Genomic DNA, 24,213 nt, shown 5'->3' on the forward strand with positions numbered 1-24,213 from the left:
GAAGAGAATCAACTAGATTTTGGGATCAACGCCACCTGTGCTCTTTTTATTTTCTCCCTCTTCCCTTTTCGGTCTCCACCTGCTGCCGAAATGAGGCATAATCCCTGCAGTGAACAGATTCATTCTCAGTAATGTAAGGGGAGTAAGACACCAAGAAAGAAGAGCCAGTTATCAGGAGGTTGTAAGTTATTTTGCCTTGTCTGTTGTTGAGAAAAATCATCATCAGTCACCATGGTCCTAGTTCCTTTATTTGTGAAAGATCTACTTTATCATCTTTTTCTGAACTACTTTAAGATTTCAGAACGGGGAGGTATATAATAAGATATAACCCACAGACCCTACAATTCACCCACAAAGGTGGATTCCACGGTTTTCGCAATAGTCACAGAATTGTGCGTCACTACAATCAATGTTAGAACAGAGACACAGCTTCCAAATCCTCTAATCCAAGGTACAGACACAACTATGGTTTAGGTGGGTTAAGTCACGTTCTCAACGGTCGCAGAGCTGGTCAGTAGCACAGCCAGGCCTGGATCCCTGGGAATGATCAAGCCACTGACATCATCGGGGACTCCCTTTCCCCTGCCCTGGAAAGGTTCTTGTGAATTAAAACCCGCTGTTAAAATGTCTGACAAGAACATCTGGCATTCTCTACTCTCATGCTCCCTCTTCTATTAAACCCGGTCTAATTTCTCCACCAAATCTGTCCCCTTGCAAGATTTCTTAAAAAGACTTCTAGAACAGATAAAAACTTATCTACTGGACACTCTGACCACAAAATGTGGTCTGTAAATCACAGAGAGAATCTGTGATTCCTTTCTTTCCCGATAAATGCACAAAAGACCTCAGCTCATGCAAAACGGTCGAAATGAGATCCACTCTTGTTTTGTTTTTAAGGGGCTGATGACCGGTGGTTAAACTCAATGACATCACCAGAATGACACTTCTCCAATGCCAATAACTTTCTAAAACCTCAACATTCACACTGGCTGGGGGTCAGAGACCGACCTGGATCACCCTTGAGTCTATCATCTCTGAGATGTGCTGCTCTGAAGTTCATACCAAACGAATGAAAATCTTCAAAAATGGTCAGTTTCTGGCCCGAGCTAAGGAAGCCAGTGTAACAAGCACAGCCAGAAACTACTGGTCCCCCAGTGCCCAGCCAAGCTCTAGTTCTGAGCTCACAGCAGCACCTGCCCCACTGCTCCTGCCTTTAAAGGCTCCCCACCCTGCTTCCACGACACTCTTCTCTCTCCAACATTCTACCAGCTCCTTCCTTCCTGTGCTCTTCTACCCCAAAAGTTTCCTTTATTCAATAAATATTTATTGAGTGGACACTGCTTATCAAGGACTGGGCTAAACATTATTCCCAAATGTGGCTGCTCCCCAGAGCCTATATTTAGCTCATTGTGCATTTTTTGACTTTCCTGCACTTACATTTTTTAATGTCCATTTAGGGCTTAAATCCCCAAAAGTCTACAGTTCCAGTCTTGGCCTCACCCCCTTGGTCTCCAGATCAAGGCGGGCAGCAGCCCCGAGGCCACTGACATCTGAAGGGCCCCAGACCCTTCAAAGAGCCCAGGGCCAGCGATGGGTACACCCAGCAGGCCCCTCCTTCAGGACTCCTTATCACCCTGCACACAGCACCACTGTCCAACCAGGGTCCCCAGCCAGAATCTGGGCATCCCCCAGTTTCTTCACAGAAGAGGTATGAGTGAGGGAACCGCAGTGTCCTCAGCCTGAGACTGAGGCTAGAAAAAGAGAATCCTCTAATCGCAGCTGCTTTCCAATTCGTGGCTTAAGATCTCATAAATGTGGATTCTGTATGAAATCGGTCCTCCTTGGTGCTAGCCAAATTGGGGGTGTGGGGAGGGGGCGAGAAAGGAGGAGGGAGAGGCAGAGCAACAAAACCAGGGTTGCAGGTGTGGGATAGGCTCGACAGTGTGAGCTCTGCCATGGCCGGAAGAGACCGCAATCTTGGAATACAAATTTGCTTGTCGTCAACACACACACTCACGCACACACAGCAATTTCATGCCTCCCTGCCTGTTGTCCTGTTTCCTCGTTCAGAACGCCCTTCCCCCTTCCCTTCCACACACACAAACACACCCCCACCCACAATTCCTGCTCCTACTTAATTCCCCAAAGACGCGTCTCCTCCTCCGGGGAGCTTTCCCAGACGCCCCCACCGTGCTGTCTGCCGCGCTCTGCGCGTGGAGGTGCGTCTAACAGTTTGTTTACGCGTCTGCCGACGTCTCAGCGCCAGACCGCGGCTCTCCAGGAGCAGGGGCCCGGCCGGCGCCGCCACGACGGCGCGCAGGCGAGGCACCGCCATGGGGAGCCCCGGCCCGGGGTCGCGGCGCGCTCCGGCGAGGTCCACCCCCAGGCGCCCGCCGGACCCAGCATCGCCCGACCCACCGCGAGGCTGCAAGACGCGCTCGCTAGGGCTCCCAACCTCCAGGTAGGCGCCCGGCGGCCCCGGGGTCCCCCGCCCAGCGCGGGTAGGGGGGCGGCGCCGAGCGCAGCGCGCAGGCCTCCGCGCGCCCCTCTCCCGCGCGCCAGCCCCCGCGGCCCGCCACCTCTGCTCCTGGCCCACGGAAGCCCTCCGAGTGACAGCGCTCGGGGCAGAGCGCGGGCCCGGGGCGGCGGGGGCCGGCGGGGGGCGGCGGCGGAGGGAGCGGGCGGCCCTCGCCACACCTCCGCGCCCCAAGAGAGGCCCCTCGGGGCGCCAGAGGCCTAAAGCCGCAGGGGAGCGCGGCCCCGGGTCCCCGCACCCCCACGCCCCGACCTCCCCGCGCCTCCCTACCTGGCTGGCTTTGTGGAACTGCTTCTTCAGCCCCGCCACCGACATCGCGACTGCGCCCGGCCGGGTCTGGGGGGTGGTCTCCGGACTCCGCCGGGCCGCGCGGCCGCGACGCGCTGGGGGAGCGGGCGCTGGGGCCGGTCCCCGCGCGGCTGGGCTCCGCCGGGCCCGCCTCCCACGGCCAGGGCCACGGCCACCGCGGCTGTCACACTCGCACACACGCGCGCACGCAGATGGCAACACGGCGTTCCAAAGCCCCTGCGCAGCCCATTGGCCGAGCCGCGGCGGTATGCAAATGAGGCCGCCGGGGCCGCCCACGCCTCATTGTTGCGTGGAGACCCGCCGGCCCCGCGGCTGGGACGCGGGGCCTGGGCGTGGGGAGCTCGCGGGTGCGTAGGGCAGGTCCACGCGGGGCTTCCTGCGGGCCGGGGGCTGTGGCGTGGCCGCGGCTGCGGAGGGAGGGCGCACCTCGCGTGCTTCTGGGACTTGGTGCGAAACCGGCGTTTGCTCGGGGGCCACACCGCTTCCCTCGGGCGCAGTTTGGGTAGGTGTCCGTTTTCAGGCAGGGACGCTCCCAAGTCTGCCGAAGGGGACCGAAATGCGCCCGGAGGGGGGAGGGCAGCGAGGCTGCTGCTGCTTGCCCCAGCGCGGTGCCCTGGGTGCAGTCCGCCCACATGACCGTGGCCTTCCAGAGGGCCCAGCAGTTACTGGGTAATTTGCTGATAAATACGGTGTTCGCGAAGCCCACGGTCACGTGCATGAAGGGGAAGGGGCTCCAAGGAGCTGTGAAGTGCGCCCTCCTTAGGGGGGCGAGCGGGGTTGGGGGGGCGGGGGGAACGACACGCACCACGGGCGGGATCCCGCCCCCTCGGTAATTCCTACCAGCTGCGTAGGTTCTCCAGCCTCATTTTGCACAGCTGAGGCCCAGCCCCGGGCCTGGAGCGTCCCATGCCTCCTTCTGCCTGAGCTGCCCCCACCAGGTCAGCATCAGCGCAGAACCCTGCCTCCGAAGGTCCCAGGGCTCCTGAGACCCCCAACCCACTCTTAGCCACGCTTAACACTGAAAGAAACAAACCTCTTCGTCCTCCAGGCTGCCCCTAAAAGAGAGGAGCTCCTCTTTTCTGAGCCCTCAACAGGTCCCATCTGGGATGACCAAGAGCCATGGTTTGCCCAGGCCGCTTCCGTTTTGCACCTGCTGTTTCTTGGCGTCATGCGTTTCTCCAAGGAAAAATCCTTTGCCATTAGCTCAGGACTCCCTTGTCCCTGACTTCATTCCATTGACGATTCGTGGGTAACTGCACCTGCCTGTACCCCGTAGAGGGCGTGGACAGGAGCGAGCAGAAGTATTCATTTTCTGGTAGGGGAGCAGGTGGACTGAGGGGAGGGGGAGAGAGAGGCCTCCCAAGGATGAATCCGTATGGGCTGGACTGGCCTACAGGTGGCATACGTAAGTATCGGGGTGGTGTGACGATGAAGATGGCTGGATCAGGATAGCATGGCAAGGTGGCCTGTCCCCAGAACAGTCAACGGCGCGCTCCACCCCAGGGGAAACTGACCCTGAGGTCCGCTGGGTGCAGGGACTAGAGCTGGGGCCCCTTTGTCTGCGCTAGTCCAGTACATGCTCCTCTGCTTCTTTCTCCATGGCCCAGGATGGCTTAAATAGCACAGGTCTGAAGGAACTTGCCCTAAACCAATCCAGCTCTGTGCCCTTTGGGAAGGAGGTTTTTTGGTGTTTTGTTGTTGTTGTTGTTAAGATTTTTTTTTAACAATTTTTGGAGTTTCCTCCGTGATTGATAGTGTATTCAAGTCCCCCCCCCACCCCGTCAATGTTGGTAATTCATCTCTTAATTTAATCGGGTACACAGTTGTACATCATATCTCATTATTTTTAAACTTCAGAATCTGTACCTTCCTTCCTTTGTAAATTTGTGACCCTCACTTCCCAGCGATTAGACTCCCGGGAAGGTTTGCCAGTTTTGCTGGTCTTTCAGACTGGTCCTGGAGCTTACTCATCATCGCCACAGATTTTTTCCTATCGTTGATTTCTTTCTTCCTAATACATGGCTTCCTTCTGTTCTGCTCAAGAGACTGACGTTATAACAGAAGACACTGGCTCTGGCCCGTGTGAGCTGGAGCAGAATGGACTGGAGAAGGGCATCGGGCCCAGAGACTGATGGCGCGTAGGGTACCACGTGGGGGCATGCACAGGAACGCGGAATCTCGGGGGTCAGATCCCAGCATGTCCACGGGCAGCTCAGGGGCATGGGCTGGCTTGGCCACCGAAGCTGGCCGTGGCTTCCAGGCTGAAGGCTAAGCTGTTCCCTGCTTCTTTCAGGCACCCACGTGAGATGCAGAGTGCAGGGTGGTAGCGTCTGATTGGCTAAGTCTAGACGGTGCACCCAGGCTCGCGGATGTCTAAAATCCACATCCTAAGGGACCCCCCCCCCCCGACAAAGGAAGCAGCTGCAGATCCTTGGCAGTCAAAAAAAAAAAAACAACCAGCAACACAAATGCCCACTAACCTTTGTTTGGGGACTCCTCCGTCTCTTCAGTTGAATGTGTGGGTTCTCTTTTCTTATTCTTTCATGTTTTATGATCAGCACACCGAAGGCTATGTATGAATTTTCTTCCTGAGTACGGCTCAGCTTCACGCCTTCTTCTCATTATGGGATATAGTTCTTCTGATTATTTTCTAAATGAACTTGCGTTTGAAGTTTTAATGCCCTCTTTGATCCAAATGTTCAAGACTGTTGTTTTGTTTTCATCTTTTCTAGGTGGTTGCATTGCTTTTATTTATTGTCTGTTAAATCCTAGACTTGTACTATGGTCAAAGAACCTGTCCTAAAGGTTTTTTTTCATAGCCCTTTATGTTACATTTTATAAATGTACCACAAAGATATACTGTTTCTATGGTCCAGTTTTACTCTGTATCCATAATGGGAGCGCACATTCCAGAAGGTCCGAGCTCTGAATGAGATTCCAGACTCATGCTAGCAGGAGCCACAGCGGCCCGTTCAAGGCTTGCCCTTCAGGTCACCGTAGCCCCTCCAGTGACCCAAGGGCCCACAGCTCTCCAGTCTCTTCAGGGGAGGAGGATACAAATGTCTTGGGCTATTGGACAGTCACCTGCAGGAGAAGAAATCAGCAGGAGGGCCTTGAATCCCCGATCAGTGTTATCTACAGAATCTTTGGGCATTTGGTGGTTGTCATGGGCCAGTGACAAGGAGGATGCCGTGGTTGTGTCGGCACTCTGGATAGATGGCCCACGTTCTGGCAGAGGTTGGGGCGTTCTCTTGTTCCTTTTCTTGTCATACTTGGCTCTTGCATCGCCTTGACCTTCCCTGGTGCCAAGTGCTATGCTGGTGTGCGTTGACATTTCTCTGTCTTGTGCTTAGGCAGCTAGGATTTGTGCTCTTTGTGTCTGTCCTGTGGTGAGTGACTCATGCCTCCTGTGTGGGTGGGAATGGAGAGCCCTGGGTAGGGGTGAAGAGGGAGGGATGCATACTGATTAATGTCTAGAACAGGATGACATATCCCATTATGTATCCCATAAATCAAGTCTTCCGGACATATCCTCCAAATGCTCTGTCTCCTGATTTTGTTTTTCCTTCCCTTATGGAAGACTCAGAACATAGCCTACAGTGTCTTGCTTACATTTGGGAGTTGAGCTGTTGGTGTGTTTCAGGGCTACAGTATCCTGCCCATGTTTACAACTGTTGTATCTTCCTTGTGGGTGGGAATTTTGGCCATAGAAGGTAACCTATTTTGTCCTGTTTATGGCTTTTTGTTTCTATTTTACTCGTTACATATCAATTTTTGTATCCCTACTTTTTGTTCTTCTGTGTTTCGTGTATTTTAACTGGTCTTTTTTTTTTTTTTTTTGGTCTCTTTTGTCTAGCTTTATAGACATATAATTGATACATGACATTGCGTAAGGTTGCAGTGAGCAGTGTGATGAATTGATAACATGAAAATTGTGAAATGATCACCACAATGAGATTAGTGTTTCCATCACCTCATATAATTATCTTTTTTTTTTAATGGTGAGAACATTCGAGACCTACTCTCTTGGCATCTTCCAAGTATGCGTCCTTTCTTTTGACCTTTCTCTGTGTCTCAGGCATGCGTTCTTATAAACAATAAAGCTTAACTTTGTTTAGGGGCCAAAATAAGTCTTTGCCTTTTGTTAGAAAGATTTAAAGCATTCACATTTATTAGGAAAAGGATTTATTTGGTCTTGGGTTTTCATGCTATGCCATGTTATCTGGTGGTTGCTTTTGTCTCCCTTCAAATAGTTCCTTCTATCACTAGAATCTAATTGTTGACTCAGATTTTCTTTACTCTTTTGGAAATTATACACCTCTCTCATCTTTCCTCCACCAGTGGTTACCACCGTTCTGTAAAATATACGACCTTACGTTCTCTGTCAATGTCAATAATCAAGCATTCGGGGGAAGCCATAGCCTGACTAGCACAAGCCATGCCTGGGGCCCCCGGACCAGGTCTTCCTCGTCCCTCCTTCGGCTTAGACCAGCTTGTGCTCTGGCCCCAGCAGTCTGAGAAGTTTCCAGCGGAGACCAGAGTCCACTGTCCTTCATGGGAAACAGAATATCAACCCGGGTGAGACTGAGCCGCAAGGTGTTGGTTTTAAGTCAGGGAGGCAGAGATGGGGAGAAGACAGTTTGAAACGTGAGATAGAAGAATAGTGAAATTATTTCAAATTCAAAATAAATGTTTTGGTAAGTATGTATTTCCCATTGTAGAATAACACTTAAAGGCAATTTGGAAACTATTGGAAAGGAAAAAGAAGGAAAATGTACCTTGGCAATCACCGTCGAAACAACGCTCTTAATATTTGGGCATATTTTCCTTTTATAGTCTGTTTCCTATGCAAAATTTAAACATACTGTCACAACCGTGATTTTCCTTGTTCTCTTCATTACAGGAGCATTTTATATTTTCTCTGGTCTACCCACATCATTTCCATGATGACTTAATAACCCATTATGTAGACAGATCATTGAATCTGATTATTTTCTATTGCTCAATTTAAAAGTTTTTTTCCCCAAATTGTTCATGATTTAAATAATGCTGCACAAAACATCTTTTTCCGTGTTAGGATTTCTGTATTTAGCAATAGTTCCTTAGACTGAATTCCCAGAAGTAGAATTAGTACATGAAAGATTGGAATGTTCTACGTTGCAAATTGATATATATTGCTTCCTAATCCGTGGTCCTTAGAGGACAGTCTTATACAAAAAGGGGCGAGTGAGGGGAAGGAGACAAAGAAACATGGATTTATATCACCCAGTTGCCTTGAATTTTATGTCATTAAACTTGTGGCCTGACACAAGCTCCAGATTGCAGTTTTAGGCAGATCTTGAAGAGCTGAGTTCAAACCCTGGTGTCTTAAATAACCCTAAAATGTTAGATTAACCGTGACCTCTCTATTTCTAGCTTTGTCTCTCTCTCCCTTTATTCTCAAGAAAGCTCTCACCCAGACGCCCTTCTGAAGAGGGATCCGGGATTGCTCAGGCATGCATGGGTGTGGCTTTGGGCCGCTTGGCCACGTGTGTGCAGAAGGCCACGTATTCGGACACACCAGACCTAGAGCGGGCTTCCCCTCCGTTTCCCGTCCCCAGGTACCTGGCTGCAGCAGGAAGTTGAGAGCATGGAGCCTGTTTTTGCATTCCTGGTAACTTCATAGGCCTTTTCTTTCGTCCATCTGGGAAAGATATGTGCCCATTGATGAGGTAACAGAGCAGACATGATGTATCCCAGATGCTGAACATGGCAGATTGCCTTGAACTTGCAAGATCGCAACTGGGGACAAACGTATAGATTTTCTTCACCTAATTGTTTTACGTGAAGCTAATGGAAAACCAATTGGTCAGTTCCAAAAAAAAAAAAAAAAAAAAAGGCAAGAGACATCTTCTCGCTTTGAAATGTGGAGGGGGGAAAAAAACTGGAGTGTGTTCGTTGATGCAAAAACAAAATGTAGGGGAGGGGGATCATCTCAACTCAACACATCGCAGAATTACCTGCATTTCTCCCTTATTCTGGACTCTGTGCACAGGCGGTTAGAATTCTGGGTCATGCTGCTATTCTAATTAACCTTTGTTAATTACATGGGTGCCATTTTCATGTTCACACTTACCCCCGGAGGATTTCTGTTTCCCTCGTAATAAAGGGATGCTCGTAATAAAGGGATGCTCGCTTTGTGCTGGGGAGGAGCGAGGAGAGCGGCGGCCACGGCTTTTGTGAGCTAGTGCTGCCACCTCGTGGTGGTCGCGAGAAGTGGCAGAGACAATCCTCAGGAGCCGTGAGCAATTTAGGCGGCGCTTCCTGACCCGTCTTTTTCCTTATGTGTTAAAGCTCCTAAAAAGCACCCTGTACCTCCAGCCGTGTCACAGCAGCTCATCTGGATGGGGTTAAGATACCTGAGGTCCTGGGGCACATCTGGGGCTTCAGTGAATAAGGAACCCTCTTCTGGTTCCTTCTGTATGAGTCGCAGGAAGGGCTGTTCCATGGTGGGCTCGATGGCCCTTAGAGCCAGTGGTCACAATACCAGCCCATGCATCCCAATTCCATCACTATCTGTCCCTTTTTTCTCTGGGGTCCTTCATCGCTCTTTACTCCGCCTGATACCCTCATAATGTCTGTTTCAGATGTTTTTTCTCATCTCTCTCCGCCAGCAGAATGAATAAAAGCTCTAAGGCAGAGCTGTGCAGTAGAACTTTCTGTGACGATGGACATGCTCTGTCTGTGCTGTCCAGTGCTAGCCAGCTGTCGCTATCCGGCGTTTACCAGTCGGCCGCCGCTGCTCCCGGTCTTTCATTTTATTTCATTTTGATTAAAATTTAAATGGCCACCTGTGGCTACTGGCTACTGTGTTGGACAGCTGAGCTCAAGAAGGGCAAGAGATGATTCTGTCATAGTCAGCGCACCGTTCCCAGGGCCAGGAGAGCACCGGGGACCAAACCGAGATCCATTCTTCTGCTCAATGTGCAGCAAAGACAGTCCCTGAGACGTGGAGCCCGCAGCAAGGAAAGGGCTTCTTCTAGAGGCAGCCGAAGGAGGAGATGGGGGGTGGGGGGAGGGGACATGCCTCAAATGGAAAGCAAATGAGGAAGGTCTGGGTAAAAAGTAGCACCCACGCTTAGTAGCCAATAGCTATGATGACTGCATTGATTGACCCTTTGTTCCCTGGTTTCTAGGGTCTCAGAGCTTCTCGAAAAACGTAAATATTCATGGAATGAATAAATGACCAAAAATGAGGCTGTAGATTAGCCAGAAGGTGGGAGTGATGGTCAGGGACGAGTTGCAGTGGACGTGGATGGCATCGAGGGGCCAAGGAAATGTGAGGTGTCGGTGTTCGTGTTGCATATTCAAGGTCACAGGAGCAATGGTCCCGCGGATGCTGACTTCCAGGGACAGGTGTGAGTTCGCTCTGCAGCCGGAGCTGGAATCCTGCCCGGACGGTCCGCAGCGTGGGGAGCACAGGAAGCAGGGTTTTTCCAGGGGCGGGCTGGGCGGGAAATTCCATCTGGTTTCGACCTTGTCCCTGACTAGCTCTTGGGAGGGACCTTGAAGTTGATAGCACTGACCTCACAGGGTTTGTAGGAAGCTTTGTAAGTATGTGAGAACTTCTCCTCAGGATTGTTAGTGTGCCTGGCGTGATTCCTGGGCACTGCACGGGGTGGGAGAGAAGCCTGTGGACCCTCACTAGCCCTAGACCTCATCAGCCCAAGCTCACACGTGTTCCCTCTCCGGGTCGACTCCAGGCACCAGCTGGGACTAACACTGTAACTGCCCATCGTCCCATTCCTCCTTGGGGAAAAAAAATCAAATTCCTTTTATTAATTGTGCCGAATGAATACGTAAAAGACACCAATTCTCAGGACTTAGCAATGGTTATGGAATTGGAGATCACTGTTATTCTAAGAGAAGACACAGACATTCAGTCTTAAGAAACGAATGTTTGTGGGCTCTCCAGCTCCAGCTGGCTCAACCAGAAGGGTGTGCGACCTTTGATCTCGGGGTGGTGAGTTCGAACCCCAGGGTGGGTGTGGAGATTAGTTAAATGAAACCCTAAAAAAGGAAAAGAAAATTATGTTTTCTGGGCTAGCAAAGAGTACTTGGGTTGAGCTATTTTTCTACGAGCGAGCTTCCCTTTTTCTGGGGAAAAGTCGATCCCCAGTTTGACTTCCTGTTATTTTTACTGCCCTTGAGGGAAGAAATTGCGTTTCCCTTTAACCCTGGGATTTTGCCGTGGTTACACATGTAGCATTCAGTTAGCCTCTGGTATTTGGAGAATCTACCACTTCTCCTATATGTATCTCTGATCATAAGAGGAAAGTTTACAGCGTTACAGCATCCGTCCCTGGATTGATTTGTATTTTTTTCAGTCAGTCCGTTGCTGTTGTGATTATGGCCTATAGGGGGCAGTAGGGCCCTCAGCGAAACAGCAGAGCTTTAAGCTACTACTGTGGTCCTATACGGTATCCCACCGCTCTCTAAAGCAGTTTCTGGACTTGCAGCGTGTGTATGCATCTGCTGGAATCTGTCTAGGATGCAGGCTCTGGTTCGCTAGGTCTGCAGCAGGCCCCAAAGCCCGCGATTCTGCATTCCTGTCCAATGCCAACACTGCTGGTCCAGGGACCTCACTTTGAGTTGCAAGATGGTAAATGGCAGTCTAGTAGAGAGGCAGGATGCAGCTTTACTCACATACATTTGTCCTATGAGTCGTGAACATGCACGGCCCACAGCTCCTGTGTTTGATGAACTGGCTGGATTGGAAACAGCTGAGTTTCCGGAAGGTTCTTTCCCTTGACCTTGGGGGTGTGATTTTCTCTTTTGTGGCTCAGCGGCTCTGTTGGTAAACTTCAGAAGCTAATATTATTTGTCATCACCTTGGCCCGGCTAGGTGTAGAATTCTGAGCCCGATTTTGCCAGATTTTACCCTGAGAGTAGAATGTGCCCCCACGCCCAAAGCTTGGGACCAGTGGCCCGCGGTTCCCTTCCGCGGCATAGGCCCAAGGCGGCCCCTGAACATGCAAGGGGAAAGAGGTGCAGGTGGGACATGCCAGACCCACCATGCTCCCTCACGCAACCCTGTGAGATACGCACAATCTCCAGGTGAAGGAGGAGAAGACCAAGCTCAGAGATGATGAAGGGGCCCCCCCAAATGGTGCAGCTGACCCGCCTCTCAAGCTTTGGCCTCAGAAGTCCACCCATCAGCCTGGAGAGAACTTCTGTGTATCTAAACACCCTTGCTCTAAGATCACCGGGGCTTGTTCACGTAACACACGTTTATTGAGCGCCTACTGTGTACTTGGCCTTATGCTGGGGGCTGGGCCAGCAGAGAGGAATCAGAGTTTGTCTTGTGGGAGCTGATATTTGAAATACAGGCGCAAGTTTCACAAAGAGTCCCAAACGGTCATAGGAGAAAAGCCAGAGTTTGTGAGCTGGCTGGTACCTGTCCCTACCACTGACCCCTCCGGGTGCTTTTCCCCTGAGCACGGTAATGCAGGAATATTCACTTGGTATTCTGTGTTGTGTATTTAGAGGCTAGATTGCTCTGTGCACTTATGTGACACTTACTGTATTGAGTTGTGGCTTTATTCTCCGTCATAAGAGTCTTAGCTGGGGAAAAAAAAAAAAAAGTCTTCGTAAGTATGTTTTGGATTGACTAGAACCATCCTTGCAACTTTTCCTGACTCCTGACCTTTACCTGCATGCACCCTCCGCCCTCCTCCCACACAGACGAAGTGATGGGAATGGGTCAGGTGTATCCCCATCTGTCATCAGCCATCTTCCTCATGGACTGTGAGCTCACCAGCAGCAAGCTTCTGGAAGAAGCGAATACACACACACACACTCACTCACTCACACTGCAGACTACAGAACCCAACAAACCCTGTCATCCCACAACATTTGAGAAGTCAATGACTTAAGATCTTACCTATGGTTTGGAAGAACAGGAAGGCATTGACTTGAAAGTTCATTTGGTTTTAGGCAAACCTGATCTATGCCGTTAGAAATCAGGTGCTGCTTCCCATCATGACCCGAAAGACCCAGGAGTCTCCTGGGGACCACCCGCGTTCTGTCTCGTTCTTGGCGGGGGGGGGGGGGGGGGGGGGACACGTAGGAGGCTTCACTTTGTGAAAAAGCATTAAGCTATATTCTTCAAATGTGATCTTTCTTGAGTGGATAAAGAAAAGGTGGCGTATATATACAATGGAATACTATGCAGCCATCAAAAGAAATGAAATCTTGCCATTTGCGACGACGTGGATGGAACTAGAGCGTATCATGCTTAGCGAAATACGTCAGTCGGAGAAAGACAATTATCATATGATCTCCGTGATATGAAAAAGTGGAGATGCAACGTGGAGGGCTTGGGGGGTAGAAAAAGAATAAATGAAACAAGATGGGACTGGGAGGGAGACAAACCATAAGTGACTTTTTTTTTTTTAAGATTTTATTTATTTGACAGAGAGAGAGAAATCACAAGTAGGCAGAGAGGCAGGCAGAGAGAGAGAGGGGAGAAAGCAGGTTCCCCGCTGAGCAGAGAGCCCGATGCGGGGCTCGATCCCAGGACCCTGGGATCATGACCTGAGTTTGGAAGGCAGAGGCTTTAACCCACTGAGCCACTCTTAATCTCACAAAACAAACTGAGGGTTGCTGGGGGGAGGGGGGTTGGGAGAAGGGGTGGGGTTATGGACATTGGGGAGGGTATGTGCTATGGTGAGTGCTATGAAGTGTGGAAACCTGGCGGTTCACATACCTGTACCCCTGGGGCTAATAATACATTATATATTTATAAAAATTTTTAAAAATTATTTTAAAAATATGTGATCTTTCTAGAGACAAAAAAAATGCATAAAGTTCATAACTTTAAAAGATCTCGACCACGCGTGGCCGCCGTTCTGAAGAGGAATTAAATCGCGATGCTGAAGTGCGTGACAACGAACAAACGCCCCGAATTCTCTCCACAGATCCATCACTTCTGCTGAAAAACAAAACAAATCACCAATTACCTAATCCTGGCCACCGCTGTGCAACACATTTAAGGCTTAAAAACTTCAAACACGGCCTGTCTTCTCTCTGTTTTCCATCCTGCTTTGCCCTTCCCCCCTGACACTTGCTGGATGATCTCACCTGATTTTTATATAGAAAATTGAGTGCATCTGGTGTGCGCTCCCTGCAACCCCTCATCTCCTCCTGAATATGATCCTGGGAGGCCACATGTTCCTCCCTTCTTCCCGCTGACTGTGAGAGCAAGAAGCTCTCCCCTCCCCCTTCCTGCAGGTAACTACCCCCCATCCCCACCCCCACCCCCACCCCCGCCACCCCTACCGAGGTCAGCCCCTCCCCACAGACAGCACATGCCTGATGTGCCAGACCTGGACCCCGCTCACTTCCAAAGCCTTTAATTTCAGGGAAATAACTTCAGCCTTTTTGTGCCCCTCTGGGACAGTGCTAGGACGCTGCCCTGAGATCTGTGAGGCCACCTTTCCCACAGTCCTGACCCTCTGATTTATTTTTTTTAGGGGGGGTGGGGGTGGTTTGCCTTTGCTCGTTTCCCAGACACAGGCGGGACCTAATTTTAAGTACCTTTGAAAACTTAGATGCTCAGACTCCTGCAAATGACTTAATTAAGGAGACTGAAACACCTGAGTTTCTCAGAGTACCTAGAGCCTCCTTGGCTCTCTGAACAGGCCACGTCTGTACAGCCTGAGGGTTGGAGGTCCAGAGCTTGCCTCTCTGTCCTCCATAAGAGCCAGATCAAATGTCTAGCAGGAAAGCACCAGGTACCACCTAATCTAGTTCCCAACCTGCTGGAGGGCCCCTGAGAAGCCTCATGAGACTAAAAGCCAAAGTGTCAATTCCCTAAGGATACATTTCCCCAAAATGTAGAATTGTATGATCTATTGTAGTTCACGTAGCCTCTGCTCTGAGGGTTGCCCCACACCCCAGTAACATCTGTGCATTCCCATGGATACCGAACCTGGAGAGAGGAGTGTAAGCTTGCTTCTGTAGCGGGACACTTTGTCCAGGCCACAACCTGCACAACTGTCCATGGAATGCTTGTCCACTCTTTTGGAGGTATTTTGGGTAGCTTTTGACATCTTTCTGCTTCCTCTACTTTAAAAAAAATTATTGGGACGCCTGAGTGGCTCAGTTGGTTAAGCATCTGCCTTTGGCTCAGGTCATGATCTCAGGGTCCTGGGATCGAGTCCTGCATCTAGCTCCTTGCTCAGCCTGCTTCTCCCTCTGCCTGCTCTGCTTGTTCTGCCTGCAGCTCTCCATGCTTCTGCTCTCTCTGTCTCTCTCTTTCTCACAAATAAATAAATAAAATGTTTTTAAAAAATTATTAAGTTTTTTATTTTAATTCCAGCATAGTTTACAGTGTTGTATCAGTTTCAGGTGTCAAATCATGTCTCTCTCTGACTCATGTCACTTAGCCCAATATCTTCTAGGCCCATCCATGCTGTTGCGGGCGAGAAGATTTCATTCTTTTTATGTCTGAATAATATTGCTTTGTGTGGTGTGTGTGTGTGTGTGTATCACATCTTTATGCATTCATCTATCCGTGGACACTTGGACTGCTTCCATGTCTTGGCTATTGTAAACAATGCAGTAAACATAGGGGTGCATGTGTCCCTTGGAATGAGTGTTTTTGTCTTCTTTGGGTAAACACCCAGTACTGAAATTATTGGATCACAGGGTAGTTCTGTGTTTAACTTCAGAGGAATTGCCATCCTGTTTTCCACAATGGCTGCACCAATTTACATTCCTCCCAACAATGCATGAGTGTTCCTTATTCTCCACATCCTCGCCCACACCTGTTGTTTTTTTGTGTTTTTGATTTTAGCTATTCTGACAGGTGTGCAGTGATCTCTCATTGTGTTGGATTTGCATTTTCCTGAGGATGAGTGAGGCTGAGCATCTTTTCATGTGTCTGTTGGCCATCTGGATGTCTTCTTTGGAGAAATCTTTGTTCGTGTCTTCTGCCTGCTTTTTAATTGAATTATTTTGGGGTGTTGAGTTGTATTGGTGTTTTATATGTTTTGGACACTAACCCTTTATCGGATATGTTGTGTGCAAATATCTTCTCCCGGTCCCTAGGTTGCCTTTTAGTTTTGTTGATGGTTTCAACAAAACCAAGCTTCTTGCTGCACAGAAGCTTTCTTGATGGAGTCCCAGTGGTTTATTTTTGCTTTTGCTTCCCTTCCCTCGGAAGATGTATCTAGAAAAATGCTGCATGGCTAATGTCAGAGAAATTACTGCCTGTGCTCTCTTCTAGGATTGTTATGGTTTCAGGTCTCACATTTAGGTCTCTAATCCATTTCGAGCTTATTTTTGTGTATGTGTAACAAAGTGGTCTAGTTTCGTTCTTTTATATGTAACTGTCCTATTTTCCCAACACCCATTTGTTGAAGAGACTGTCTTTGCCCATTGCATATTCTTTCCTGCTTTTCCAAAGATTGATTGACCATACAGTCATGGGTTTGTTTCTGGGCTTTCTGTCCTGTATCATCGATCTATGTTTTTGTGCCAGTATCATAGCATTTTGATCACTACAGCTTCATAGTATATTTCAGAATCTGGTATTATGATACCCTGGCTTTGTTTTTCAAGATTGTTTTGGCTATTGGGGGTCTTTTGTGATTTCATAGAAATTTTAGGATTATTTGTTTTAGTTTCTGTGAATATTATAATACAGAATATTATTGGTATTTTGATAGAGATTTCACTGAATCTGTAGATTGCTTTGGGTGGTATGGCCATTTTGACAACATGTGTTCTTCCTATCCGTGAGCGTGGAGTATGTTTCCATCTGTTTATGTCATCTTCTGTTTCTTTCATCAGTATAGTATCAGTATAGTATAGGTCTTTTACCTCCTAGGTTAAGTTTCTGCCTAGATATTTTATTATTTTTTGTATCATTGTACATGGGATTACTTTCTTAATTTCTTTTTCTGTTGCCTCATTATTAGTGTGTAAAAATGCAATGGATTTTTGTACATTGGTTTTATATCCTGCAACCTCACTGGATTCATTTATCATTTCTAGTACCTAGTAGTGTTTTGGTGGCATATTTATGGTTTTCTATATAGAGTATGATGTCATCTGCAAATAGTGACAGTTTTACTTCTTCCTTATCAATTTGGATGCATTTTATTCCTTTTTCTTGTCTTATTGCTGTGGCTAGGACTTTGAGTACTCTGTTGAAAAACAGTGTTGAGAGTGGACATGTTTGTCTTGTTCTTGATCTTAGGGGGAAAGTTCTCAGCTTCTCACCATTGAGCAGGATGTTAGCTGTGAATTTTTCATAAATGGACTTTGTTATGTTGAGGTGTATTCCTTCTAAACCTACTTTATTGAGGGTTTTTATCATGAGTGGATGTTATACTTTGTCAAATGCCTTTTCTGCATCTACTGAAATGATCATGTGGTTTTTATCCTTTCTTCTATGGATGCAATTTATCACATTGATTGATTTGTGAATATTGAACTATCTTTGCGTCCTGGGAGTAAATCTCACTTGATCGTGGTGAATGATTTTTTGTAATGTATTATTGGATTTGATTTGCTAATATTAAGGATTTTTGTATCTATGTTCATCAGAGATATTTGCCTGTAATTCTTTTTTTCTTTTCTTTTTTATTTTTCTTTTTTTTTTTTTTTTTTTTTTTTTTGGTAGGGTCTCTATCTGGTTTTAGTATCATGTAATGCATGCCTCATAGAATGATTTTTGGAAGTTTTCCTTCCTCATCTATTTTTGAAAATAGTTTCAGAAGAAAAATTGTTAATTCTTCCTTAGATGTTTGGTAGAATTCGCCTGTGAAGCTATCTGGTCCTGGACTTTTGTGTGTTGGGAGTTTTTGATTCCTGATTCAATTTTATTGCTAATAATTGGTCTGTTCACATTTTTTATTTCTTCCTGGTTCAATTTTAGGAAGTTATGTGTTTCTAAGAATTTATTGATTTCTTCTAGGGTTATCCAATGTGTTGGCATACAATTTTTTTTAATATTTCCTTATTGTATTTCTGTAGTGTCAATTAAGTCTCCTTTTTCATTTCTGATTTTGTTTAATTTAATCTCTCAACCTCTCTTTCTCCCTCTCTCTCTTAGTCCCTCTCCAAGTATGGCTAAAGGTTTATCCATTTTGTTGATCTTGTCAAACAACCAGCTCCTGGTTTCACTGATGAGTTCTGTTGGTTTTTTTAAAGCTTCTATTTCATTTATTTATAGTCTAATATTTATTTTTTCCTTCCTTCTACTGGTTTGGGGTTTGTTTGTTCTTCTTTTTCTAGATCCTTTAGGTGTAAGAACAGATCATTTATTTGAAATTTTTCTTGTTTCTTGAGGTTGGCCTGTGTTGCTATAAACTTACTTCTTAGAACCACTTTTGCTGCATCCCAAAGATTTTAGAGTGTTGTGTTTTCATTTTCATTTGTCTCTATGTATTTTTTTATTTCTTCTTTGATTTCTTGGTTTGCTACTTACTATCATGTTACTTAGCCTCCATTTATTTGTGCCTTTTCCAGATTTTTTCTTGTGGTTGATTCCTAGTTTCATAGTGTTGTGATCAGAAGATGCATGATTTGACTTTGATCTTTTTTAATTTGTTGAGACTTGTTTTGTGGTCTAATATGTGATACACTTTGGAGACTGTTCCATGTATACTTGAAAAGAATGTGTTTTCTGTTTTAGAATGGAATGTTCTAAATATATCTTTTAAATCCATCCGGTCCTAGGGCACCTGGGTGGCTCAGTGGGTTAAGCCTCTGCCTTCGGCTCAGGTCATGATCTCAGGGTCCTGGGATTGAGCCCCGCATCGGGCTCTCTGCTCAGCAAGGAGCCTGCTTCCCTTCCTCTCTCTCTGCCTGCCTCTCTGTCTACTTGTGATCTCTCTCTGTGTGTCAAATAAGTAAATAAATAAATATCCATCTGGTCCCATGTGTCAATCAAAGCTACTATTCCATTGTTGATTTTCCATTTGGATGACCTGTCCATTACTGTTAGTGGGGTGTTAAAGTCCCCTACTAGTATGTATTACTATCAATCACTTTCTTTGTTTGTTATTAACTACTTTAAGTATTTTGGGGTACTCCCAAGTTGGGGGCATAAATATTTGCAATTATTATATCTTCTTGTCAGATTGTCTCCTTAATGATTATACAGTGTCTTTCTTTGTCTCTTGCTACATTCTTTGTTTTAAAGTCTATTTTGTTTCATAAAAGTATTGCTACCCCAGCTGTCTGGTCACTCCCGTTTACATGATAAACGCTTTTCTATCCCTTCACGTTCAGTCTGCAGGTGTCTTTAGGTCTGAAACGAGCCTCTTATAGGCAGCATATAGGGGGGTCTTTTTTTTTTTCATCGACTGCATCACCCTATGTCTTTTGGTTGGACTATTTATTTACTTCATTTACATTGAAAGTAATTATTAATGGGTATGTACTTATTGCCATTTTGTTACTTGTTTTATGGTTGGGTTTTTTTTTTTTTTTTAAAGATTGTTTATTTATTTGAGAGAGAGAGCACAAGTAGGCAGAGCAGCAGGCTGAGGGAGAGGAAGAAGCAGGCTCTCCTGAGCAGAGAGCCGGATGTGGGGTTCAGTCCCAGGACGCCAGGATCATGACCTGAGCTGAAGGCAGCCGCTCAACCGACTGAGCCACCCAGGTGCCCTTTATGGTTGTTTTTGTAGTTCTTCTCTGGTGCTTTCTTCCGTTGCTCTGAAGATTTGCTCACGATTTGTTGGCTTTCATGAGCAATGTACTTGGATTCCTTTCTCTTCATGTTTTAAATATCCATTGCTGGTTTTTTATTTGTGGTTACCTTTAGGTTTGTGTATAACCTCCTATGCACATAGCAGTCTGTGTTAAGATGATGGTCACTTAAGTTTGAACCTATTCTTTATTCCTCTCCCCATGTTTTAGGTTAGGTATGTGGTGTCATACTTTACATCCTTTTATTTTTTGAGTCCCTTGGCTGATTTTTATAGATATACTTTTTCTACTGCTTTTGTACTTTGTACTTTCTTACTCCCATATATGTTTTTTCCTTTCCACTCAGAAAGCCCTGTTTGACATTTCTTGTAGGACTGGTTTAGTGGTCCTGAACTCCTAACTTTTGTTTGTCTAAGAAGCTCTTTATCTCTCCTTCTAATCTGAATGATAGCCTTGCTGGGTAGAGTATTCTTGGTTGCAGATTTTTTTTCCTTTCAGCCCTGTGAATGCCACTTCCATCTGGCCTGCAGAGTTTTTTGCTGAAAAGTCACCTGAAAGCTTATGGGGTTTCCCTTATTTGTACTGTTTTCTTTTCTCTTGCTGCTTTTAAAATTCTCTTTATCATTACATTTTGCCATTTTAATGACTACATGTCTTGGTGTGGATCTCCTTGGGTTCATTTTGTAAGGGGGTCTCTGTGCCTCCTTGATCTGGATTTCTATTTTCTTCCCCAGATTTGGGGATTTTTCAGCTACTATTTCTTCAAATAAATTTTCTGCCCTCTTTTCTCTGTCTTCTTCTGGGATCCTTATAAGGCAAATGTTATTACTCTTGATAGAGTTGTTGAGTTCTCTAAGTATTCTCATTTTGCATAATTTTTTCCTTTCACCTGCTCAGTGTGATTACCTTCCATTACTCTGTCCCCCAGGTCACTGATCTAGTCTTCTGCTTCATCTGGCCCACTATTTATTCCATCCAGTGTATTTTTAAAATTAATTTATTTGTCGGTGGGGGGGAGTATACACAAGCAGGGGGAGCAGCAGACAGAGGGAGAACCAGGCTCCCCATTGAGCAAGGAGCCTGATATGGGACTCAATCCCAGGACCCTGGGATCATGACCTGAGCTAAAGGCAGACGCTTAGCCAACTGAGCCACCCAGGCATCCCCATCAAGTGTATTTTTTAATTTCATTTATTGTGTTCTTTATCCCTGACTGGTTCTTTTTTCTCTCTCTCTACTAAGGGTCTCACTGTAGTCCTCCACTCTTTTCTCAAGTCCAATGACTATATTTATGATCATTATTTTGAATTCTCTGTTAGGCATATTACTTATCTCCATTTAACTTAGGTGTCTTGCTGTGGATTTTGTCCTATACTTTCATTTGGGACATAGTCCCATGTCTCTTCATTTTGTCTAACTCTACCTTTGATCATATCAGTGACTATTTTTTACCCATTTCTTCTAAGGATTCTTTAATTTTATTTTCATATTCCTAGTGCATATTTAACAAATTGACAGAAATCTTGGATACCCAAAGTATCAGATTTGTCTTTTTGAAGTGTCCTAATTCCACTTTTCTATTTTAAAAATGAGTTTAACACAACTCAGTACACCATAGGGAATTATTAAGTAAATTATAGCAGGTGGTGGATTTGTTCCAAATTAGTAAGTCCTGCCCAGATGGTTAGAATGAAAAAAAAGGAAGATTCATAAGTATATTAAGCTCAATTGCACTTTGTTTTTAAAGCTAAACAAATAACAGGGGCACACATGGGTGGCTCAGTTGGTTAAGTGTCTGCCTTCAGCTCAGGTCAGGATTCTGAAGTCCCAGGATCGAGTCCCGCATCAGGCTCCCTGCTCAGAGAAGAGTCTGCTTCTCCGTCTTTTGCTCCTCCCACTGCTTGTGCTCGCTCTCTCCCAAATAAATAAAAAAAAATCTTTTATTTATACTTTAAAGCTAAACAAATAAATAAATGGATTAGGGGGTCACGAGATACTGATTAATACCTCCAAAATTAATTGTTCACCCTTAAGAAATATTTTTGTGGTTTTCTCTCCTCCACCCTCTTCCTGCAGCCTGTGCCTTCCAAAGGTCGAATAACTGAAAAGAGTGTTCACAGTATAACCCAAGTCTGGAAGGAAGGCAGACACTCTTCAGGCTAATAAAACCCAGCAGATATGCCAACAGCACAAGGTACCTGACATATTTGAGATAATCCACCTGGAGACCAGATGACCATAATGGCCTTTTTCCATCCCACCAGCAGGATCTGAGGCTCCCTCCACCCTGTCTCCAGCATGGGGCAAACCAGAGAAATCCACTCCTAAAGCTCCACCCACTGGCTGACCATGTACACCCAAGGCCGTAGCGAGAGCAGCCACTTCAGGAGAAGATGAGGGGTAAAATGACTAGGCGTGGAGATGCTGGGTGGCTGGGAAGAGTTCTCAAGGGAACCAGTTCCGCTCATGTCCAGAGCAGGATTATTGCAGACTGAGAACAAGCATGGACGAGCTGTTGTCAAGAAGACAACTAGACCTGTTTGTCTGTCGGGTGCCCTTAAACTCTGGGAACAAGACTTGCTACTCATGAACGGTATGTGGGGATGAACCGAGTCCATTAGTTCCCCCCCACACCCCTTTATACTCCAAACAGATCGATTCTGTCACTTGCACGTAAGGTTAAGAATTAACTGAAGGAGGCTTTTCAGCTGAACAAGGCAGACAGCCTTTATCTCCGCCTCCGCCCAGAATCTCACAAAAGGACCCTAAAGGAATAAGAGAATGGGAAGAGATGCCGGAACAGAGATGTCAACCAGATTTGGAGAAAGCGGATGCAGCTGACGAAATGGCACCGACCGGGCTGAAATCTGACTGACTGCAGAAGAAACAAAACTGCTGACAACCTGGTTCCCAGGACAGAAGCCTGGGAAGGTTCAGGAACCAGGACACAAGCACCTTCACAGAGAGAGAATGGTGCAGACAGAAAGCAGAACTGATGTAAAGCTTGAATGAAAGGAAGAGCTGGGCGCTCCCTCCCTCTCCGACCCCAAGCCCAACCCACACAGCCACGGGAATGAGCTGCCTCTCTTTGTAGAAGGCAAAAGACTTAGTGTCCAGGGAGGCTGGACCAGAGACACTCTGGCTGGTGTGATGTCAGCTCAGCCGACTGTGCGCTGAGGCCCCTCCCCTCGTTCTGTGAATGCCGGCCCCGGGAGGGCTAGCTCTGAGGGAAGACCCCACAGCTGATCAGTTAAGGAGGCATGTTTGACTGCATGGAGCGTACATTCTTTTAGAATGTTTGGGGATGAGTCAGGGATAAGTAATTGCTGTAAAACTAAGTGAACACAAAGTAAGGCAATGAATACAAAACGGTATAGTAAGGGAAATAAAATCATAATATGGTGCATGTGCTAGCGTGAACAACATTGACATAACCATAATGATGGTAATACGAAATATCGATTTGGCCAAAAACGGATATAACAAAATTGGGAAGACGGGGATGGGCTGTACAGCCATCTAGAAAACATACTAAAAGTTCAGAAATGGGAAGTCTCTAGGTGACTTCTAAAATGTTGAAAATCAGAATTAGTAATATAAATGTGTTGTGTAGAAATAGCAAAGTTGAAAGAGAAAGAAAGAGAAGCTAAAAACTTTCAAGCATTTCTCATGAGCCGTGGCGAGGGGAAGCAAATCGAGATTTCGGAAGGACTGGGGCAGACGCGGCTGACTTTCTTATGTGTCATGGAGTATCACTTGACTTTTAAAATTATGTACACATATTGCTTTAGTAAGAATTAAATTACATTTTTAGAAGGAATTTGTTGGACATTCTTCAGAATGAGGTGTGCATGTGCTCTTGGTTGAGAGAGGATTAACCACCCCTTTGCTCCCCCTAATCACCCCCAGATGCGTGGATTCCTTCGGCATATACAAGAGGAATTTGAAGAGAAACAACATGGGGCTAGCGTCGCGGTCGACCAGTACGACGGATTTTCTCTGTCCACTGCTCAGCTTAAAGGCCATGGCCGTCCATGGTCATGGAACTGTGGTGTAGTGTCTTATGTCCATTTAAAATGGGCATTTTTATGGACACTTATGTCCGTAAAACTGCATCCAGAGGGGCCTCCCTGCCTTTGGGAGCTAAACAGAATGTTTGTTATGGAACAAAAGTAGCCCCGACCCAAGAGTTAATGATGTCTGTGCTGCAACTTCTAGAAGGGCGCCCAGGTTGGGAATGAGTACGTCCGCTGAGGACTGAGATCCCACTGGATATTGCAACATAGAAGATGCCTCCCAAAGGATCTGCCCTGGTTGAGGTGACCCACAGAAACTGTGGGCTTACCTTCCTCCTGCGCTGAATCATGAGTGTCCCTGATGGCATCTAGAATGGTGAATCCTTTCCAGAAGGTTCTCCGTCTACTCTGTCCAGATCCAGCAGAGGAATCACTGTCTATGGCAGCCATGGCCTTATGAAATCCATTTCTTCAGTAATAAGACAGGAAAGTCGGAATCTCTCCATGATCCACGGGCTTCAGAGTGGATGTTGTGTTCAGGTCTGAACCATCCCTGTCAGGGCTCTCGGGGGACCAGATGCAACACCCAGAAACAGTAATATCTTGAAAAGAATCTTTTTTTCTGACCAACAGTTCTCAACAGTGGAC

The 24,213-nt window shown here is 46.6% G+C and overlaps 2 protein-coding genes across 2 annotated transcripts in view; one reads left to right on the top strand and one right to left on the bottom strand.

Annotated features, from left to right (window-relative positions):
• Positions 1-3,061, bottom strand: part of SH3GL3 (SH3 domain containing GRB2 like 3, endophilin A3) — a 131,085-nt gene extending 128,024 nt beyond the window's left edge. The window contains exon 1 of the mRNA XM_032341962.1: positions 2,807-3,061. Within this exon, the coding sequence (XP_032197853.1) occupies positions 2,807-2,851 (45 nt within the window). The 5' untranslated portion in view covers positions 2,852-3,061. The remainder of the gene's footprint in view (positions 1-2,806) is intronic.
• The window catches only part of BNC1 (basonuclin 1), a 158,048-nt gene continuing 135,945 nt past the window's right edge, over positions 2,111-24,213 (top strand). Inside the window, exon 1 of the mRNA XM_032341960.1 lies at positions 2,111-2,461. The gene's annotated coding sequence lies outside the window, so the exon portion shown is untranslated. The remainder of the gene's footprint in view (positions 2,462-24,213) is intronic.

The sequence above is a fragment of the Mustela erminea genome, chromosome 5, assembly GCF_009829155.1.
Source record: "Mustela erminea isolate mMusErm1 chromosome 5, mMusErm1.Pri, whole genome shotgun sequence".
NCBI classification, from domain to species: domain Eukaryota; kingdom Metazoa; phylum Chordata; class Mammalia; order Carnivora; family Mustelidae; genus Mustela; species Mustela erminea.